Here is a 23,146-nt window from a genome sequence, read left to right on the forward strand (position 1 = left end):
AGACTCATTTGGAAAAACAAAAAAACAAGAATAAAACTACTCAGCTGATGTATGAAGTGAAATGTATCTAAATAGAGTTATGATGATGCTGAGTACTTCGTGTTAAATTTGCTCTTTTGTTCTGTGCATGCCAAGATCTTCACCTTAGCACAAAATCCTGAGCAAGCAGTGAAAGTGCACTGTTCTTATGTATAAGCGTATGTGAACACAACAGCATGCATATGGCTTTGACTTCATTTGGAGCAGATCCGTGCTGATTTTCAGCACTTTGCTGAAATGTACGTACACATGTGCCCCCTTTCTTTGCTTAGAAATGATGGAGCACGTAGAGATTTCACAGTAGTCTGCTACTACAAGCAATGATTTCTGGAGCTTAGGCAGTGGGAGAGATCCAGATGCTCCAGCTGTTACAACTGTGTGAACTCACTGCGTGATGTTAGTGGCTGCCAAGCTGCTGGGGTCCTGGGATCCAGTTCTGGCAATGGCAGCATAGCAGGATGTGTGGGGAATTGCTACCCTGTGCAGTGAGCCACGCTCCAGCATCCTCATTATCCACACAGTTCAAAAGGCAGTCCTGAGTGGTCCTTCACGTCCCACAAAAGGCTGTATCGATTGGTTTGTCGGAGCGTTTCCTGGGGTCCTTTATATCTCTCTGCCTCGTCGTCAGTAATGAAGAGGCCAAGCGTGGGGAGAGTCAGCAGATTCCCAGCTGCTGGGATTTCTTCATCTTCTCATCAGGATTTTAATTAGACACGTCCGAGAGGGCAGCGCTGTGTGAGGGCGGGCGGGAGCTTTATCAAACAGGCCACATCTTTAATTACTGTTTACTGACAGATAACAAGGGGGGGAGTGTGTGGCAGCAGAGATGGTTGTCGGGGGAAGCAGGGAAGGGAAGGACAGCGGTCCCCAGAGCGCTCTCCCTGAAAAGAAGGCCTTTACTAGGGATTGAGCAGAAAGTGTTCCCTTTCCCCAGCCTGCCACAGTGAGAGAGATTCCCTTTGCACCTTTCCTAGGAGGCAAGTGGTAAATCTAAAAGGTGCGAAGTGTTAAGGGTCAGAGATGCAAGGAATGGGAAGTAGATGTTTGGTTAGAGAAAAATGAGGTAACTGTCTCCTCTGGGCTGCCAGTATTTTCAGCTGAACTGCCCTGTGCCTTCCCAGGCATTGGCAGCCCTGTGGGTTTTCTGACACTGCACAGTAGGCAACAAAATCATTTCCTTTTTTTCTATTTGGAATTAGCAACGCCCCTGTCATTGTTTTGTGGAAGTCATCTCCTTCTGTCTTTCTATGTGTCCTCGGCACTGGTCGCATAGGAGCACAGCTGGCTTTCTCTTGGTGCCCACAGACTTCCAGTGCTCTGAGCAGAACAAGATCTGGAGGATGTGCTTGGGATCAGCAAGGACTCTAATTGGACTGTTGTTCTTTCATTTTGCTACGCAGTAGCGAGCAGATTATAGAGCCCACATGTTATAGATTTCCTGTCATCCCTCATGAATCAAGCTCCGCTGTCTTACTTACTGTTGGCCAAAGCCTGTGAATAACATCACCAAGGGATACACTCTCACGCAGTTGTGCAAACACAGTGCAGAGCAGTTGCATGTGCCTTTGAGCTGTCAGTTCGCCTCCCTCAATACCACACCTCAGCAAGGCTGTGTGGTAGGGAAGGGCCTTCCTCTCTGTGCAGGATGGCTCTTCGTCTCCCTGGGAGCTCTGTCAGTAACACTGAAGGCAAACCTTTGTAATCTCAATAATGTGAAGTTTGAAAATGTATAACTTGATGATATTCCTCCTCATTATTCTAGACATTCCATATGCTTGCACTCCTGTAGGTACTAAGGATATAGAATTCCAGTTTCCTGGGAGCTGTGTGATGTGAAATCTGCCAGCTCTGCAAGGTTTTTCAATGTAAAAGGCTTGGTTTGTGTCCTGGGCACAGCACTGAAAGGCAGGACCAAGAGCACAGCGATCAGCCCCATTGAAGATGTGTGCTCTATCTCTATTGTTTCTCTATCCAGTAGGGTAGCGAATGTAACAGGCGATAGCTTCAATTTATCAGAAGATATTTTCTCAAGTTTCCCCAAATTTCAACATAAGGTTTTGAAAGTATGCGAGTAATTGAATCCAATTTGGAGATTTGCCTCAGTGAAGGACTAACGTTTTTTTTGTAACTACAGTGAGACATGACTACTGAGTTAGCTGGGGTCCCCTGGAAGTGAAAGCAAGGTTGCTCTGTATGTCATAAGCCAGCCTGCTAGCTGTTCCTGGCTGTAGGTATTTGCAAAATGCTTGGCTTTCCAAGGGATAAGGTTGGAGACTGTCTGAGGAACTGTGGCGCTATTTTGTTTCTGTTAGGCAGGTTAATATTTCTGTTCTGGAAATCTAGCTATTAAATAAGGTCTGGGGAACATGTCTTCAAATTCTAAGAGGCTTTATCCAAGAGGAAGTGATTAAACTGTTTGCGATGTCTGTTGATGATAGAGCTGGAAGTAAATGGGCTTTGGATACAATGCAGGAGCTTTCATTTCTATGTTACAAATATCACATTAGCAACAACTCAGAAGCAATAGAACAGACTGACTGAGAAGGGCTGAGTTTTTCAGAGCAGAATGGAAAAACACCTGTCAACATAATGCTGCTGTGTCTGTTCTTCTATAGGGATAGAAAGATGCTGCAACCAGCTGATGTGGTCCTTGCTTTATTTTCTGTGACTTTAAATTGTGCATGATCTTATGACCAGATGATGTGGGTCTGAAATGGGTGCAGGTGTGAACTGGTAACTGCTAAGTCACGGCCCGAACCACTGATTGAGCACCTGGGGAAAGAACCCGGTCAGCCCTGGGGGCACAGGTGAAGGCAATTCAGCTGTGTGACCAGAAGGGGTGGAGCCTGGCTGCACCTCTCTGAGACCTCATTTCAAGGCTGACTGCTGCTGGGGAAGGATCTCTTTTTGGAGATTCCTCCTTGGTGAAGCTTTCCCCTGTGAATCTGGAATCTTCTGATATGGGTGAGCAATTTTCTTTCCTTCCTTTGTAGCACCTTTTTAGTGTGCTGGTCCTTCTGTCATCACGCTTTTGTTGTAAAGTCTTTCCCACTCTATTGATTTGTTCAATTACTACAAGATGCATATATCATCAAATAAGCATTATCACCTGTAAGCTACTTGGAACAGTGTACCTAGAAGTGCAAGCACTCTGCTTGAGCAACTTTTTTATCTTCAGATGTACTGTTGTGTACAGCAGAGGCTGCTAGCAGTACCTTTTTTCTACTAGTACTCACTGTAAAATTTAGTTTCAGTTGTTCATACCACTGCTTAGCTTTAGTCATTACTTCACGCTTTTCTATGTCCGTGATAGATTGGTTTTGCAGAACTTTTAGTCAAAAACAGCAAATTAAAAAAAAAAAAAAAAAGTAGGAAAAAGGTAGGGACTGCACTGTGATTTTGGCTAATGCCTTCTTTCTGTTTAAGTACAGACCAAGAACGTTTCTCCTTGTAAAGCTCTAAAATTGTTTCTGTTCCAGAGCCAACCTGTGGGGACAGACAGGGCTGTATTGGGGTGAGGAGATAATCAGGCTGGAGGGGAATGGTGTTTGGAGAGTTGAGAGCAAAGGAAAGAGATGGGGTGAAGAGGCAAAGACAGTGATGGGAGCGGACTGTGATGTTCTAGAGTGTAAAAGACACAGATTGAATGGTCAGAAGAGCCTCTGACTGGTTATTCCTCAGAGGTGATCAATGTCTGAAATTCATGCAGTATTATCATTGCTCACATTGGTCTTAACAGAGGAGGATGATCTACTCTTGCAGCCCTTTCCCTCCATTACCTTGGTTACAGTGGTCTGCACGATGGGCCAGTCTTTTCTGATAACCACGGTCATGGTGGCACTTCATGAAGGAATTTGTGGTGGGAGAAACAGCAAACCGTGCAAAGGGCATTCTAAAGCATGCTGGCATAGGAACTGGAAGATGGAGGAAGGCCAGTTATAATCTGTGTGCACTTCTATCAGCCTGACGGTGCCTCTTACACAACTCAGGTGTTAGCTACGTAACTCTGCTATTTCTTTCTCAAGACCCCTGCTTCATTCACTGCATGTGGTAGATCACCAGCTGTGAGATAAATCAGAATTGCAAAGTGAAAGAAACTTCTGTAGGACCTCTTCTCATTTCACATCTGTGTAGCAAGTGAGATGAGGGATGATGGGAGGGAGAGGGAAGCTTTTATTGGTGAGGCAGTTAAATTCTGATCTGGTGGTTGATGTCTTCTTTCACCATTTCTGTATGATAGTTTTCAAGCTTCTGAAGCAACTGTTGTGTCAGTGGGTGTTTAATTGTGCATTCCTTATTTTATAGTGGACCTTTTTGATCCTAAAGGATCCGCTTTACAGAAGCACTGACTGCTTATAGCTGCAAATGAAGTAAGTGGGAATCCACTAATACTACACTGTGCAAATATATCAGTCAGGCTGTGAGTCTCAGAATGGGTGCCCAGAATTAGCAAATGTCTTTCACTGCTGTTCTCAGTCATTCACTCATAATATAGGAATGAAAATACCCCCTACTTTTTTTGTACGAGTGTGTGAAAATAAATCTTGGATGGTGAAGCTCTTGGATGGTGGTAATGATAAGCCTGTAGAAAAATGCATGAGAAAATGAATGAATCTCCAGAGATATGTTTGAAGAATGTGAGGTAAATAAGGCCTGTGCTTCGTGCTTTGAAGAATGATGTATTGCAATATGGTATTGTCTCATTCTCACTGTTTGGAGGAAGAGTTGCTGTTTTGTGTAGTTGCAGATCACGTAATTGCAAGTAGTCAAAACCTGCTGATCTTAAATAGTATGTAATCCACTAGTTGTAACATCCACTCAGGGGTAACACTGCATGAGTGAGAAATTCAGATCTGAACCCTGTAATTTTGCTTTGTAAGCAAAAATGGTGCCCAGATACTACTGTTCTGAGTAGTAAAGGATCTGGGAATATGTGAGATCATAAAACCCACTGGAAGTAATTAAAAGAGTAAAAGCCCACATAATCTTCCTATGTAGCAATATACCAGAGACAAGAGTGTCACTAGGGCTCTGAAATGACCTTAAAGATCTTTGCTGTAATGGGAGGAGGAAGAGTGGCAAAACCTGAGCTCCTAATGAAAGTATGCAGGAATGTAATGCTCAAAATATTTTAGTTAACTTCATTTTTCTTTATGGCTGATTATGTACATTTCAGAACAAGTTTATAATGACTGTAATGGTGATGGAGTGGTGTTAAAATCTACTAAATGGAGAAAATGAATCTTAATAGTGTTAGAAAGATCAGTGTCTAAACCTAACACTAGTTACCCTTTCTGTGGTGTGTCTGATATTTGCTGTATTTCCAAGAGAAAATGGCACAAGTAGGACAAGAAATGGAGCTGTGGCACGTACTACTGGCATTTCGTTTGTGGCAAGTAGAATTGTTCACTGCAAGTGTCTAAGAACCCAACCATAAACTCTTTATCTTATATTTCCACCTTATCTTCCACACTTCTCAGAATTTCAAACCAGAAGAGGATTCTTTGGCTGATTTTTGTCTGCAAAATGGCTCTCTCAAGGATGGCTAGTGTCACTTGACCAGTTGATGACTTGAAAAGCACTTGTTCCCATGTTGTGTACTGCAGATAGGGATTCATTCTGGAAGTGAAGTAAGCCAACCCTAACAGACGCATCTAAATATGGGTGAGAGAATGAATGCAAGTCCCTTGTGCAGTTGGTTTAACTGTTCCATCAGACAAATGTATGGTTTAAAGAGAACAGAACAAAAAGTCATGCCAGGGTACCTGAGAGCAGGAACTCTTAGAAAATCCCTGCAGGCAGGACCTGACATTACTGGCAAGGAGAGAGAGGAAAGAGAAATTTAGGAAAACAACCAGAAAAATCCAACAGTCTGTGGTGTTCAGACTGCAAAATGCAGCACGTGCTGGGTGAGAGCCATCAATGAGAGCTGGTTTCTCCGTGGGATATACAGACCTGAGCTATCAAAGTAAGTTGCAGCTGGGACTAATGGAAGTTATGCTATGTTGGCAAAGCTATTCTGTTTCTGTGATAGGCACCTGATCTTAATAGGCAGGATTTAAACCCCTTTTTTCTGAATATCAGGGTGCAATATGACCCTCATAATTTAATCCGAACTGCTGTATGTGATGCAGCTCTGGGGTCCTACGCAGAAGAGAAGCTGAAGCATAAGGCAGCGTGTTCCAGGAGCGTCACTTCTGAGTATGTCACATGAGTCACAAGCTTCTGTTGCATGCCAGTGAGTGGAGGAAGAGAGGCTGTGGGGCCCTATGTTCCAAAACAATTGTCTCATTGACAAAGCTAGGCAACACTAGTGCATACCTGTTTTGTAAACATCATCTTGAGGCATCTGTGTGCAACAGGTATGCTGCCTTCTGGAAACAGCTTAGGACAGAGCAGGGGAAATGAGACTGAGGGGAAAAAAAAAAAAGAAAAGCTGGTGCTCCTTACCCCACTGAGGCTGTGCAGGTGTAAGGTCAGGCCTGGGCTCAGCAAAAAAACTGCATGTGCCCAGAGGGTGTGATCCTAACTGTGCAGGGGCAGGCGATCTGCAGTCTCATTCTTTGCAGACTTGTCAAGCAGAAAATGTTTATTTGTGGCTCTGGATCTGCAATCTTGGAGGAAAGACTAAAAGTGATTTAACCTTCAGTGTGAAAAAATCACGACTGACCAGGACACAGAGGACAGATGTGACAAAGGGCCTTGCCTTGCCCGGACAGGATGGATGGGGTAAGAGAGGAGAGGCACATTAATTAATTATTATTTATTATTAATCTTCTAATTCTTCTCTTGCTCAGATTCCACAATTGTTAAAAGAAAAGGCTTCTCTAGCAGTCTGGGTGAATCTGATATTAACTCTGTCTTTGAGATGGGGAGCACCCTCTGGCGGTTGAGGATAATCTGACATTTCCTGGGATTGACACCCGTCAGCCCAGCAAGCTCCTGCAGTTAAACTCAGTAAGTAGCAGGGACTGGCTTTCTATCACTGCTGGGATGAGTGCTTGTGGTACAAATGCTTCCTCTGATTTTCCGTCCCAGGAAACCATGCAGAGCCCTTAGGAAGCCTTTTTGCTCTATGCAAACAGTGCGAGGTGTGTGTGCTGTCCCGGTCCCACTGTCAGGTAGAAGCTCCAGTCCAGCCTTGTCCTGCTTATTTCTGAGCAGACAAAGCAGCACAAAAGCCAGCCCAGGGCATGCTGTTCCCTCAGTCTCTCCTCTTGATCTGCTTCCCAAAAGCTCAGATCTTACATCCAAAAGTCTCCTCAGTCTAACTAGGCTGTTTTTGCTCTGCCTAGGTGCTACAGCCAGCACAGTACAGTCCATGGCAGGGGGCACAGCAATTCAGCTCAGGTTTCCCTTCTTTAAGTGGATTAACAGGCTGAGGGGATCGTCTCTGCCTGCCTGACTCAATCTTCATTAGCTAACATGTTTTGCCAGCTGCAGTCACATCCTGGGTTGAAGAGCTGTTTGAGAGCAGTGGATTCTGGCCCTAGCTTCATGCAAATGCTGCTATGTCTTCAGAGAGGGTTTTCTTGACAGCATGTCTCCGTGAGCTACCCTGGGAAGTAGGGACATGGGGCAGGAGTGCTGTGAGGTATGCATCCTTGCTGTGTGCAGTGCTTGCTTAACAGCAACTAATTTGCATTCTCTGCTGACAGAGAGTTCTGAGCCCCTGTGTAACGCAGGTACTGTACGAATGCCTGAAAACATCCTGGAGATACACCAATGTGTTTTTTCTCCCCCCCCCCCCCCCCCGACTATGTTTTCCTACCAACAGGATCTTGACTATGCTGGAGTGTCCTTGAAACTTTTCTTAGCTGGCTACCCCTTCTTGGGTTACAAGCTAACAAGCTGTGTGCAAGCAACTGATCACATCTCCTCTGCCCCTTCTCTCCTGTGCTGTGTTGTGATAGTCATTTTACAAGTGCTGCTTTTTTCACTGTTCAGAGATCTTTTCTACATGAGGAAACTGTACTCTAAATTGTATCATATTAAAACAAACCATTTAAACTACTGAACATCCAAACCAAGTATGCTCTCCTGCCAGCTTGAGGTTATTTAATTTTGCCTCATTAGATACATAAACAAATTTAGTTTCAATCGTAATGAGAGTCTTTCGCACTGTTTTAAGTTAATCTATTTAAAATTGTACCTTGAGTTATACTGCAGAAGCATCCTCGTGCAAAGAAAGCTTGCCAAGAGGGTAGGTGAACACTGGGTTCCATGAATACCAATGCCACTGGGGGAATTCTGTGCTTGGTAATAAGTGAAGCCACCTGTATGGAAGGAAGCCTGAGTGTGCCTTTCAGAAGGAAGGAGAGGCCTCCTCCTTGCTGTCAAATGCGTATCATTGGGTGCAGGTTAAGCGTCCTACACAAATCACTGTGACTGAAAGATCTCAATGGGAAGTGCTTCGCAAGGAAGCAGATGTTCTCCTTATGTGTCTATAACCTGACAGTTGCAGCAGGGGAATTTGGTGTGAGAGCTCTGGGTCTACTGTGTTCCATCTCCCTTGGGGAGGCAAGGCTCTCTAGAGCAATTTCCTGTTAGGATTAAGTAGCTATCAGAACGTTGCTAGATATTCTTCCCGAAGTGAGGAAGAAAGATCGCACAAATCCTGGAGATGTAACCTGTCTCTGAATGCGCTGCAGAGGAAGTTCTATTTGAAAGGCCAGACAGTACCTGTTTTATTGAAATAGGATTGTTTTAATATCTTTCGAGAAACACAGACTGGGAGAACAAGCCTCTTTTCTTCTATTTTATGTGTATTTATCAGAAATTACATTGTTTTATGTGGGGAGAAGAACGCTGAAGAGAAGTCTGAGAGTGAGGAACTTGCTGAAGCTCCCTCATGCTACTTTGTGCCGAGACTTGGGTCACTGATCTTACCTTTTCAAAGATTTTTCCAAACCTGTTCATGGATTCAGGAGGTACTTCACTGCCACAGCTGGCTTTGCAGTAGCTTTAGCAGCACAATACAAAGTACTGGTTTGAGACAGGAAGTGAGAGAGAAAACCAGCACTAGGGAGTAATCTGAGATATGCCGGGAGAAGAAGGAGCAGGAAAAAACTGGGAATGCTGAAAAAAAAAAAGTCTAAAGCAGTAGTTCATTGTCGGCTCCTGCCTTTTAATCTTAATCTCTGGCATCTCATCAGTAATGAATAGCAGGAAGACATGAATTGATATGGCGTTAGGCTGTGCCACTCATATGAGTTCAGCTGCCATCAATGACTCTTTCTGAAACATTTTTGCAGCATTTTTCAGCGGGAAATTCAGGTGGTGTCTGATAGTTTCAAGCCCTGATTTCCCTTTGTGGCTCTCGGACCAAGATCAGAAGAGGATAGTTGCCAGATGTGTCTGACAGGGCAATCTGTGATTGTTTCTGCAGCTTTTTTTTTAGTTAGCACTGGAAGATTGGTTCTGAATAATGGAAGGAATTTTATTATTTTAGAGAGTAAGACCTCTTCATCCTCCAGTTTGGGGAAACAAAAAGGAACTACATACTGTACTAAGAATATACTGTACGGTATCTTGAAAAAGAATTTTCAATTTAGTTTCCCATGCTGTCTGCCTCAATTTAGTTATTTTCTCCTGTTTAATCTGCTGGTCCCTCCTTCCCCATCTTTTGTTGAGCTGTGGACGCAGACTAGACTGTGCTTTTTGTGCAGTTAGGATCTAGTTGCATGTAACTTCAGGGTTAGTCTATCAGCTGTGGATTAAATTGAGGGTGTCTATTGGGATTTTCAGGTCTTGGTTTTCTCATTGGAGGTCCTTCCATCAGACATGTCTGTTAAGCACTTGCTGAGTCCCTTGAGACACTTGATCTGTGTTTAAAGGGAAGCAGCTGAACCACAAGAAAAGAGAAACAGAAGTGTCTGTGTACTCAAGCACTGTTGCTCTGAAGGGATCTTACTGAAAGCTCTACAGAGCTTGCATGGCACTGGGTGCCAGGGACTCTCTGTGCTTCATCTCAGCAGAGACCTGTGTGATGGTGCTCTTTCTGGCCTTTCCTGCTCTGGGAGATGGTTGATGTCTCCTGGATGCTCCAGACGTGAATTGTTTAACTCTCCTGAGGCCCAGGCCAGGAAAACCTCAGTAGGATTCCAACCAGCATCCTGCTCCCTACTTCTCTTAACGCTTCCCCAGCGGATACACCTGCCCGGGGAGAACAGGAACTCCATAAATAAATAATTCCCTCTGTCTCTCCTGATCAGCCCAAGCAGCTGTGATTGCTCCTGAAAGCCTGGGTTGCTTTCTTCTTAATGGCTTTTAAACCAATTTTACCCTCATCTGATGACCCAGCTTCTCCTCTGATTTTTGAAAGAACACTTTCTTCTTTTAGGGAGAGGGTTGTGGGGGGTGTTTAGGCTGTGTCAAGAGTTGTGGATGAGGTGAAATGGTAACACTGCATGTAAAGCTGCAGTATACTGTCTCCAGTGTGCTGCCCCATGGCTTATTCTGACAAACCTCTATGGGGCATCTCCCCAAGTATTGCAACTGGCATTGACTTTTGTTTGAGAGCAGTGGGCGTGTGTGATACTCATGGATGCTTCACAAATAAATAGGAGTTTAATAACTCTAGAAGCACTCTAAATATACTCTAATTTTGGATATATTTTACTGTTGAAAGAGCTCACTACTGCACACAAGTACTGTGCAAAAAAGTTGTCTTTATGTAGCAAGTATTGTGTGCAGTTCTGGGCTCCATGATATAAAAATGATGTTAAGATGCTTGAAGTGTCTGGAGGACAGCAACAAAGCTAGTAAAAGGGCTGAAAGGCATATCCTATGAGTTGGCTTGTTGAGTCTGAAGAAAAAGAGACCAAGAGGTGACCTCATTGCTCTTAGCAACTTCCTAAGGAGAGGAAGCGGAGAGGGAGGTGCTGGGCTCTGCTCGCTGATCACTGATGACAAGACATGCAGAATGGCATAAAGGTGCCCCAGAGGAGGTTCAGACTGGACATTAGGAAAAATGTTCAGGTGGTCAAACACTGGAACAGGCTTCCAGGAGAGGTGTTTAATGCCCTGTGCCTGTGTTCAAGAGAAATGTGGATGATATCCTTAATAATCTGCCTTAGTTTTTCGTCAGCCCTGAAGTGCTAAAGCAGTTGCACTTGATCTTTGTGTGTCCCTTCCTAGTGAACTTTCCTATTCTATTCTACTGAATATCTGTCTGTTTCTTCCCAGAGAGTAGGAAAAAGACTGGAAGCAAAAACTTGGAATGCATTCTCTCTGTTACCTGTTCTGCTGATCTACAGCATATCAATAATGGGCATTTTGACAGCTGGTCAAATATGCGGGGCTTACACTGGTGTTCTTGTACTTTGTATATATAGGCTGTAGTAAAACCTTTTTTTTTTAAGTTGTCTTTTTAAGTTGTCTTTGTGTCCTTGTGTAGCAAGTATGTGATCAAACCTAAAGGTGCTTGGAATGTAGCCTTGTACATACCTGAAGATATTTATTGCTCCTCTGATGGGTGTCACCTAGGTGTGTCTATGCAGAAGCATTTTGTATTTCTGGAAGTATTAGTACTGTCTCTGCATCAGAACATACATGCTGTGCAGTAGGACGTGCAACACCTGTCCTGCTGGTGGCCAGGTGCCTGGGACATATACTAGCAGGCCTCATGCTGTTTCATGTCACTGATACTTTCCCATGGTGCTTGATAAACCAGTTTAATGTTTCTCCTCATGCAATGAATGAGCCCCTAGAAATTAAGTAATCTCTCTGAGTGCCCTTGCCTAGTGTCTTCTCCCTAGAAAGCCAGACAGCGTTATCCTCGGTGCCCCATCATTAGCTACTTTGCAGATCTCTATTTTTGAGGAAGTGACTTTCTTTGTCTCCTACCATCTTCCTTCTAACTTCCTTCTCTCTGTCCTGAAGCAGCCACAGGTTTAACAAAGAGGGGTGCTGGCCCCAGTCTGTATGGTTCCCAGAAGGAATCTGATAACAACAACCTCTGGTACTTATGCCTTGGCATAAAGCCTACCTTTTGCTGAGTTTCTAGCCACATGAGTTATGAAATATTGCTACATGTTGATAAGCAAGGCCTAAAAGATGGATTAAGTTCTACCGATTTCAGCTGACTGTAAATATTTAATGGAAGCTTGGTACATTCAACAGAGGAGAAAAGAGGTGGGCATTGGTAGTCCCTGATCAATACAATAAAAGTGCTCAAGAGATGAGTGAAAGACCAAAACTGGTTTTTCCTTTGTAAGCACGGTGGAGACCAAGGGGATCTGTTGCTAGGAAGCTGTAGCACCAAAGTCACCCTCAGACCACATGGGACTGAGATTTGAGTTTGCCTTAACAATGATACTGAGAAGTAATTTTCTATAATGCTGCCACAAGAATGGCAAAGCTGGCAGTGCAGAAAGGATGAAGGCTGAAATACACTGACGTGTGCTCAAGTCCATCAGGAGATGGCTTTATTGCATCCTCTGTGCCTGGACCTCTGAGAAACTTGGAAGTCACCTCAATGGGACTTTTACAAAGACATCTGGGGACATGTATTTCCACATACAAGAGCAAGTGCTATCTTTTGAAGCTCACAGGGCTGCTTAGCAAAGTAGAGCTTCTCCTTACCTTTGCGTAGAGAACCTTTCTGGTAATCAGCATGCACCTCTTTTTGACTGACTACTCTCTTGATCTTACATGTGCATACATCACATAGCTAAATAAGACAAGTTCATATGGTCCTGAGTAGCCTTGTCACTCTTAAATGATGTTTGGTTATATGTGGTATAGGTAGGAATTGGTTTTCTGCTGCTTTTTCAATTTCTTGTTTGGAAAAAGCACGTGTAACTGTGATCATTCCTGCTCTGAAGGCAGTTTTTGAATATTAATAGCTTATTGATAAAAGCAGCAATTTCCTAGCATGTGCTTCACTGCAAGTATCTGAATGAGGTGTTGGGACTCAGAAGTTAAAAGTACGTTAAGCTTGGGATGCAGTTTGTTGGCAAAGCAGTCTAATGAAATAAGAGCTGAGGGTGTGATGGATTATTACCAATTTGTGTTTGTTGAGGAAGTGAAATGTTGTATAAGTAATAAATACACTCAAGAGGGAGTTGTGAAAAATCTATATTTTCTATATATAAACGCAAAAGTTAGTACAGAACAGATCTTCAAAGTGGAGGTGTACTTAACTGATCCAATCCAAGGCAGAGGGTTCTTGTAGTTATTGTGCTTCTCATACATCTGTCTCTAAACATGGCCTTTGGCATGCCTGGCTTTAGCCAAAACCAGCAACTCCTTACTGTTAGAAACAGGAGTGTTCTGGGGTTAGAGGTGACCAGAAGGGCGGTTGATCATGTGATAATCTCTGCTTTTTTTTTTTTTTTTTTTTTTTTGGTCAGATTGTTTTCCATCAGGCTTCTTAAGGTCACTTGGAACCTGCAGGTTTGTCTTGCTGTTAAACAATTCTCACAGATCTCCTGCCACTAAGCTCTTCTGTATTTAGCCTTGCTGATCACGTGAAGCCAATGTCTTCTGATGACCAAGGCTAGATGGAAATTCTGGCAGGGAAAAGAAAGCCTTTAATCCTTGTTCTTTTCATCCTCTATACTCTTGATGGAAACTTTTCATTGGTTTGCTTTTGTAACTGGCCTGCATGACTTTCCAGAAGAACTGTGTTACCTTCACAGAGAACCCAGCTAAGAGGAAATTGCACACATACCCATTGTTTTTTTTGACACATTCTAGAATTCAAACTGGAAAGCTTGGGCCACTGCAGCTGCTTCATTTCTGTTGCTGAGAAAAGTTATCTTGCACATGCTGAAGTTCCTGTTTCCATCACAGATTTGGAAAATTATCTTCCATCTCCACAGCTTAACCTGTGTTGGATATGCTTTCTAACAGCTGTAACTTGGAAACATTTGCATTCTTTTTAAGCCCCTCTCTTTCTGGGCTGAGACATTCAGCATTATCAGTGCAGAGGTGAACATGTTTTAATTCTTTCCTTGCTGCATACTAGTAAGTAACTGCTCTTCATCTTGACAAGGCAGCTATTTCTTGTGAGTAGTTCAGCAAGTAAGCTGGTACGGTGAATGCTGGGGTCCTGAAGTGGTTAGGATGGCCAGGACTGCAGAAAGAAGCAGCGAATAGTCTCCCTATGTTAGAGGAATGAAAGAGCGTTCTCAGGCACCTCCTGACCTCCCACCTTGTTCTTTCTTAATAAAAGACTTTAAGGCAGTGTATTCAGATTGAAAGGTTGAAGCCGTTTGGCTTTGTCCCATCTGCCAGGATGAACTACCACACTGGAAAAGCCACCCTTCTCGTGTCAGTGATGGCTAAGCAGAGGCAGTTTCAAAAATTTTGGATGCCATGTGGGTTCCCTCCATGTCCCTGGTAGTATGGAAGCAAATAGCCTAATTGCTGTTCTATGGGAATTATGGATGGAGAAGGGTTCATTTTTGCTTTGCTGCAATTTGGACGGAGTCCCGGAATAGCTAGTAGATGATGTGTAGCTGTCAATATGAATAAAACCACTTTCCTGTCAATGTCTTGGTCATATTCTGCTTGGCCCAGAGGTTGGCCCAGCTGAGGGTTGCTGTAAATACATCAAGGGATGCAGATCAGCAACAGGTCAAAATTTGTAGCTTGGACACAGGTCATCCAAGTCTGCAAGACCAATCTACCTTTGTAATTACCCGCCTTTTTTGAGGAAGGTTGCTGATTGCTTAGTTAAACAAGAGCTAGCCAAGCTCTGGCCAAAGAAGTAGGTTGACAAAATGTGAAAGTAGATAAATTGCATTGTTTCTGAGAAGGAAGGTTAGAAGTCCATATCAAATATTTTAAGCAAATTAATGTCGCAAGAAAGCATAAACCCAGTAAAAAGATTTCCTCTCTTGCCTCCCTCGTGTAAAAAGAAGTAAATTTCTTTCTACAAGCTCTTAATCTAGAAAACTATATATTTTTCACACTGTCTTTATTCTTTCCCATTTGATAAAATACATAGTGTGTACCTCTTATTCTGATGCCCTGTTTTAAATTCTGTGAAAGTTAATGCAGCTTTGCCTAGCTTTTCTTTGTCTGTTTGCATGTCTGTGCACTTTCATCTAAGACGCCAGCAGAAACGTGTTCTGCTCTGGAAGCAGAGCTTATCCTGCTATAAATGCTGCAAAGTACGAAACACAACAAGTAGGGAAGGACAAAAATCAACACTGACCCTACAGAAGTAAGGATTATTAGAAGAAAATAGGTGTGGTTAACTTCTCATTAGCAACGGAGGGACTGTGTATCATCTGAAGGCTCCTAATACTGCTACATCCAAATTCAGAATTGAAAAAACTGGAACCTAATGAAAGGTCACATCTCTGGGACAGATAATTCTGAAGCAAAGCAGGACAGTAAGGGTTAAGACACATATGCAGACTTACACTGTGCTACAGACTTGCTCAGTTTCATCTTGGGCATGTCAGCTTCTTCATGATATGATTTGACAGTCTATAGGTTGAGAATTATAAGAAATGTTTCGGAGATTAGATAATGCTCGAAGCATGTCTAAGGGTGTTCAGATGAGCAGTTATTTAAATGAAGACTATTTCCTGTTTAAATAGATGTTGAGCTTTAGCAGTGATGGTGGTGATGTCTTCTAGGTAGAGCATATTGTTCATAAAGCCATAAGGAAAGTTTTGGGGAAAACAAAAAATCAATATGGAGTTCAGTAAAGAATGACAAATTGTCTTTGGTGACAGCGAACTGTTTTGTTTAAATGTAGTGAGGGAAGGTAGAACAGAGCCCCCACATAGAGAAGTCTGTCTTGTCCTCGTGGATAGAGTCCTCATCTGGGATGGGGGAAGCAAGGGGATGTATGTGAGAGTAGCGAATGCCCACTGGTGATTAGGGACCTATGCTCAGAGAACCTAAGGTTCTCTTCATTGTTACAAGTTTTACAAAGTAGAGGGTTGAGGGCATGCAACGCAGGGACTTAAGCTGTGCTGTTCACCTCTATAGTGTGAAAGGGTTGTCTTCTAAATTCATCCCAATGAATCCTGTGTAACTGTTGTTCCTTTAAATGAGATGGGGTCTGGGAAAAGCCGCTGGTCTTCTGGGTAAAGAGAAACTGAACAAGGCAGGACTGCATGTACGCAAGCTCAGCTTAGTTCTCCGAAGTAGGTATGGTTTTTGCCCTGTGCAGCACCTCATTCACTTCCTTATGAGAATACAATAGTAGGGCTTCATAAAAGGGAAAAAAAAAAAAAAAAACAACCAAAAAACACCAACCCCCCCAAAGTAACTAGATATTATCTTCTGCTGTATTTTCCTTATTCACAGAAAACTAACCTTATCACCAAGTGAAATCAGGTTTGTTTGGCAAGATTTGCAGGTTGCTCCTATATTAGTCCAAATGAAATTTCTGTCAGTCAATCAGTCATCTTCCTGGAAAGCTGATCTTTATTTCATGATAAAAGTTTTTAAAAAGTAAGAAGTTAATCCATTGAAAATTCCTTAGTCATTAAAGAATGGGGGAAAGTTTCTCAATAAATTCTTAACCCAACATCTCTTGGAAGAGCCAGCAAAAAGTATGAAAGACATCTTTTTGTGGAAGGGGAGATTGCATACCTCAAAGAAGCGGTACTGGTGGGACGCCATCTGCACTCTAACTGTGCTCTCTTCTAAGTTAACTCATGGAAAGTCATTGCTCTGCATTGGGGTCAGGCAAGAGAAGAACTGGGGACCTCAAAATCCAAAGGCTGCCTTATGATGATCAACTCAACAGGTAGCATTTACCTGAGTTGTGCTCTGTTCAGAGGCTGCAAATCAAGCGGGCTAGAGTGTTCCTGCCCCCCTGGAGGGAGAGCAGTATTTGAAAGGCCTGATTCAGGCAGGCCAACAAGGGCTGTGCTCACAGGACAAGCTAGCTTTGCTTTGTTGTGTGTGCGGTTCTACTTAGACTGTGGCTTTTGGATCTGACAGCCAAATGTTAGTCTTTCTAAACTTGTTCTGGCACATATTTACAACACGTATGTTGGAAGGAAGGCCATCTCAAGATCAGTATTTCCTTTAATCTTTGGAGGGAAGAGAGTTGGGCTAAAGCTATGAGAAGAGCTCAGTGAGAATGGTGTGCAGAGGAAGATGGGGCCTCCTGAAATTCTCAGATCAGCCTTCAGAACTCTCGTCCCATTCCTTGGGGAATTCAAGCTTACAGATCAGGCCCAGACAGTGGAAGTTGTTCCTTTATAGCCTTCAGAGGAAAGAAGGGTTCTGCTCAGCCCCTTTTGAGGTGGGGGAAGCTCCATTTGTTCACTTGCACTGGATTAGGAGGAATCAATGTTACATTTCTGCACCACTTTGTAAATACCCACCTTACCCAGGCAGTTCTTTCAGCAGCAGCCCATTTCCAGAGTACAAACCCACCATTGTACTGCTGATATCAGCTAATTTGGCCCCATGGACCTTGAGCCGGGCGATCACATGGTTTCCTGCTTGCCTTGCCTCAGCCTGGTTAAATCTTAAAGTGAAAGAATAAAACATCAGGTATTGGGAGATTAATACCTGCCTGCCAGGCCATGCCCACTCTGCTCTCCTGTTCACTGAGAGCCTACAGCTGAACGAATTCTGCACAGTCAGTGTGCAGACAGTGAGCATCTTTCCATATAAAATAGTTTTCAGTCCGAGTCAGCTCACTGCAAACACACTGGCTGCTCTTGAACCCTGCCCTGACCCCGTGTGCCTCCTCCAGCGTCTCTTGCTACATCAGGAATCCTCTTCAAGCAGCACCCAGATCATCAGTAAGTCCCTCTGAGCTCAGACCCCTGCAGGGAATGCACTGGTGCTTGTTTCCTCCTCCTCATCTCTGGTTGCGTTCAGGTTCTTCAGTGTGGTTGCTGAGATCCCTTCCTCGCAATACTGGGCACTGCTCCAGTTACCCCCAAGCCCATCTTCAGACTTACTGGCAATCAAAGCATCTTAGAGTTTTCACTGTGCTGATGTGTCACTTAGGAGTACAGAAGTGTTTGTGCACACAATTCCATTTCCTTTAACTCTGCATCCAGGAGAAATGTATATTCTGAACTTTGTGTCACCTGCAACATTCAGGTAAGCAGATTCGGCTTTACTTTTAAAAGTGTGGACAAGTCTCTGTTGTCTTCTGTTTTCTAAACTAAGGTTTTCAGTGGCTTCTTCATGTGTCCTGTATTAAGGGAAATTGATCAGAATCCTGCAGCTTGTCCCTGCACAGTCAGGGGATGCAGCAGGACCTGCCATGAGTTTATATGGTGTTTTTGTTGCATGTTCCATAGTGCTTACGATCTCTGTTAGAAAATTTGTTGAGAAAGTTGTGCTGCCTTTAGCAAAGAAGGTGTTTGTGAATTTGACTATTCCTCTTTTTCTGAATATAGTCTGCTTCAAGTTTCTCCCGAGATGCTTAGCCTAAAACTTTCTTACAACGTAGTGATTTAGCTGTAAACATGGCAATAAACAGTTTCCCTCTTTTGCTGTATAGCCCCTCCCATCTGGAAAGTTCTTAAGGATCATTGCTTCTCCTGCTGCTACGCTTTTGCCTCAAAATAGATTCTGTGCCTTGTATTAAGGAGTATCCTTAATGCTCCAACTTCTCATTTGCCTGACATAGGAGAGTGAAGTTTTGCTCAGTTGTATTTATTTCCGTTTTAAAAGGGCCTCTCTTGTTTGTCAATGAAGGTTATTTTAGTATATTTGAGCATCAGACACCTAAGCACGAAGTAGAGGTGTAAGAGAGGGGCATCGGAGGTTTGCATCTGTGCCCTTTGGGAGTCAAAGGGCTGGTGGCAGTGACCAAAGAGACCCTGCAGGGTACCTCCACGTGAGTCAGGCTTCCAGGACAAGGCTCTGGGCGTGTGGCTGAGGCTTGTGTGCTCGTACAGAGAGGATTCTTCAGCTGGGAACTGCTCTGCTGCCGTAGGAAGGCAGTGAGGTTGCATGGGTGTGAAAACGTGAGGATAGCGGAAAGCCTTGTGACAGGGCAGCTGGTGTATATGCAGAGCTTAGAAAGGTCTTTCATGAGGATTGTTTTGTGTTGGTTTTGATTGTAACGTTTCTGAGGGGTCCGTACCTGCAGGCGTATGCCTGACAATACGTGCTTTTATCCCGAACGTCCGATTCTGGTCTCAGTGCCAGGGTTTATTCCGGCACGCTCTCAGGCTGCGCTGAAGCGACATCTGAACGGTGCTGCTTTGAAACCGGGATCGGGCGCTCGTCTGCCTGCGTGTGCTGAGGATGCGGGGCCGCGCGGGGCTGCGGCAGCGAGCCTCGGCCTGTGCGTGCGGAGCCGTGTGCGCTGCTGCCCGCCGGCTGCGCGCCCGTGGGAGGAACTGCTCACGGGGCTCCGCTCCGCGGGGTTTCCCCTAACCCTAAACTCTGCGGCCGCCGGGTGAAGGTGCGAGAGATGCGGGCCGCGCGTGCCGCCCGCTGCGCTGCTTTCCCTGCCGGGACCGGACGGCGGGCTGTCATCGCGCGTCCCGGGGCCGCCCCCGGGAGCGCTGCGCCCGTGAGGCCGGAGCGGGTCCCCCCCGGCCGTGCCTCCCCCAGCCGCGCTCCAAGCCCGGCCCCCGCGCGGGAGCCAATCGCCGCTCGTCCGTCTCCATCCATCTCCCGGTGTTAAAGCTACAGCGGGGCTCGGGGCGGCGAAATCCCCCGTGGCTGGGTCCTGCGTGCCGCCCGCCTCCCGCCGCTGCCAGAGTCCGGGCGCGGAGCGGAACGGAGCGCAGCGGAGCTGCCGGCCCGGCCCGTCCGCCTCTGCCCTGCCGCCGGGCTCGGCCGGCTCCCTTCCGCGGCTCCACGCCCGGCGCCCGAGTTGTCCTCTTGTTGTTTCCCTTCTTTCTTTCTTTTATTTCTCTTTTTTAAATTTTTTTAATTTTATTTTATTTTTTCTCCAACCGGGAATGCTCAAAGTGGACTGATGGACATTTCCGAGCTGTGCATCTCTGACCCGCTCGGCTACCACAACCAGTGAGTGCGCCGCGTTGTGCCGCGCCGGGACCGGGCGAGCCGCGGGCGGGCGGGGACCGGCAGCGCTGCCGGTGGGACGGGACGGGGCCGTGACCTGGCGCGCCTCTGCCTCGCCGCGGGGATAGGAGCGGGCGGGTGCCGCGGGGGAGCGCCGGGAGTCGGTGCGCGGGGCCGACGCTTTATTTCCTCGTAACTTCTCCCTCTAACGCTTCATCTCCTAGGAACGGGCTGACGCTGAGCACTGGCACTCCAGTCTGCACAGTTGTACTTCCCGTCGGTGCTAGGATTTTTATTACGTGGATTCTTAAGCGTCTATAAGGAGATATGCATAAAATTACAGAAAGTGGATTCGCTAAAATACTATTGCGATTTTTTGTTGTTGTTATTATTGTTGTAACAAATCTCGTATTTTGACCCGAAATCCCCATCGGAAAAGGAGTTTCTCACAGCTCGCTCTGCGGGGTGCCTGCCAGGAGAGGAGCGGAGCGGCAGGGCTGGCCGCAGCATCCCGAGCCGGGACCGCTGGCAGCTACCTCAGCACCTGCCGCTGCTCTTTGTATCCTGCGCGGAGCGGTACCCGGTAACGCTGCGTTTAGAGCCGCGTTAACGTGTTAAGTTTGGTTTGATCCTTTTGGGGAAGTTAGGAAACAAGGCAAAATTTTCTCAGCGTCTGCATCCAGCTCACTGGAGTCATTCAGTTGCATGTGCGTTTCTCCCCTCAGATAAATCTCCACGAGCGGAATCCCCTTTTGTGTTTTCATGTTAATCTGTGTGTCACCTACACAGGTTCTGTGGTGTCATCCGGAGGGGGTAGGGGCTAGGAGCGAGGTCATTTGCCGGTTTCATTGTGTTTGTTTTAAGAACGCATTCTATTTAGTAAAATTAAAACACTTAAAACCAACCAAAACCCTCAATGATATTGACCTCTCTTTCCTCATTACAGCTGTCCTTTATCCATCTGTCTTGCTTGCTGATATTGTCTGTTCTTATGCTCCTTTCTCCCTATTTTAATCCCCCGCTTTCAGCGTTTCATTAAAATGTGACTTAAAATTGTTGATAGAAATTAATAGTCTGACCTGTGTGATTTTCTTTTCTCTACTGCTTCACTTGTGGCTGCTCCATCCTGAATTAAAAATGAACAGTTTCTTGAGGGAAATGTATTCTGTGTGCTTATGGGAGTCTTTTAACATAAAGCCAAAAGCACAAAGTGCATTTACCTTCATTAAAAACCAAACAAACAAACACCAAAACAACAGAAGAAAATGCCACAGTCAAAAGGTATATCATTATCACTTGCTATAGTGTCTCTTAACTTTTTATTTGTTCCAGTTTTGGAATTAAGAAAAGAAACTCCAACAGTACGAAAGCAGTGGGAAGGGATCTGCATGTTGGATTGCTGTCCCTGTGCTGTATCACCAGGGGCTTTCGGGCAGCTCCCAGCTCAGGAACAGTGCCCTACTGTGTTCCCAACCCTTTGGCCATACAGCAGGCAGGTGGAGGTGGCCCTGGGGAAGTGCAGCTGAGCTCCCATGGCTTTGCAGTGGGCAGATCTGCTCTTTGCCATGAGAATTTGTTGTAGTGCTCTCAGTTGAGAGGAGTGCTTGATGTGGCTGTGTGTGCCAGCCAGCTGCCATCCTAACACTGATGAGGTTGGGGGAGGGAGACCAAGAAATACCATTTTAAATATTTCAATCCATTTTATTTTGTTTAATTAGAAGAGTGCAGTGATGAAGTGGGGAATTATGGCTGAGTCTGGGAAGAGTTGGTGAGAGAAGGAAAAGGTGTGAGAAGCCCTAAACCATGGAAAAATTGACGTGTGTGCAGTGTGTCTGCTATTGCTTGGGTTTACGTTCTTGTGTTGTTAGGGTTAGATTTTGGCTTGCGTTTTGTAGCTGAGGATAAGAGTTGACCCAATATATGCTTCTTGATCTGCTTCTTCCCCCATTGTAACACATTTATGAACATATTGGGTAAATACAGGTATTGTGGTTGTGCTTGTGATAGTAGCCGGTTGTGTGAGCATATCGTCCTTTTTGTTGTGAGTGAGTCTTCTTCCTGACTGTTAATCACTGAAAAATATTTTCATAGTTATTTTCCTTTAAAAAAAAAAAAATGCTTTAAATTATGTGGGCAGCATTTGTCATCAAATTAAACCTTAATTTAAGAGTGAATTTTTAAATATCACAGGCTGCCTCTTCTTGTTAGTTGCTTGTTAAACTATAGGAGAAAATGGAAAGAAGGATTGAATGTGGCTGGAGAAGGAGCTGTAGTCACTCAATAGGGGATCCATACAGTTACCTGGAAACTGTATTTCACCTTGCAACTATGGAGAGAAACAAGGCAAAGGAGAGGAAAGGTGACTCTGTTCACCTTGGAGTTTAAGGGGAGCTTAATATTTGTAATGCACTCAAAAGCAAACAAAAATGAACAAGGGAAAGGAATTCATTATCCCTCATCACACTCTTGAGGTTTTGGATTCGTCTTTCTGAAGCATTGGAAGTTCCCTTTCCTCTGTCTGTGTGTGCAGGTCTGAGCGATGGCATCGGGAACCGGGGATGTTCCATTTGGTGGGCTGAGTGCTTTCCCTCAGCACGGGGTCTTGCAGTGAGAGTAAGGAAATACTGATTCCTGATACTGACCCTCTGTTTTTGACCCTGTGCATCCTACGGCAGTGTACGTGCTTGGTTTCTTGTACAGGAGTCTGCTCTTTGGTGACCGCTTTCTACCTTTTGGTACTGACCTTTGGGAGAATTATTCCTGGGGTCGATGATGCAGCTCCGAGGGACAACTTTTTGCGTGACTTCCAGTTGGGAAGCTGACAAAGGCAGTGATTTGTACCTGCGGTTCGTCTCTCAGGTGAGGCGTATGGTGAGAATAGTTACACTGTATGACAATGTCTGTCTGCAGTACAGCGCGAAGGGAGCGCGCTTACAAGCACTGGGAACAGCATCCAGACAGACAAAATAGGTGATTATGTTCACACGAACATGTGTGTGCATATATAAATATTTATATGGAGTTGTATGCACGTACATAGGTACGATCACACTGAGTATCGGTATTGCGTATCGCTCATGTGCAAACGTAAGGCTGTTTCAAAGGGGGCAGCTTTACTTTTATGTATCAACTTCCATGTCCCAGAGAATTTTTTCTGTCCAGCAATAGCTGCCACAAGAAA

At 44.8% G+C, this 23,146-nt stretch overlaps 1 protein-coding gene across 1 annotated transcript in view; it reads left to right on the top strand.

Annotated features, from left to right (window-relative positions):
- Positions 1 to 19,918: 19,918 nt before the first annotated feature.
- ESRRB (estrogen related receptor beta) overlaps positions 19,919 to 23,146 on the top strand; it is a gene marked incomplete at both ends in the record, with an annotated part of 76,153 nt that continues 72,925 nt past the window's right edge. Inside the window, one exon of the mRNA XM_079536654.1 lies at positions 19,919 to 19,968. Coding sequence (XP_079392780.1) covers positions 19,919 to 19,968 — 50 coding nt within the window. The remainder of the gene's footprint in view (positions 19,969 to 23,146) is intronic.

Source organism: Tetrao urogallus (assembly GCF_951394365.1).
Source record: "Tetrao urogallus genome assembly, chromosome: 6".
In the NCBI taxonomy this organism is placed as follows: Eukaryota; Metazoa; Chordata; class Aves; order Galliformes; family Phasianidae; genus Tetrao; species Tetrao urogallus.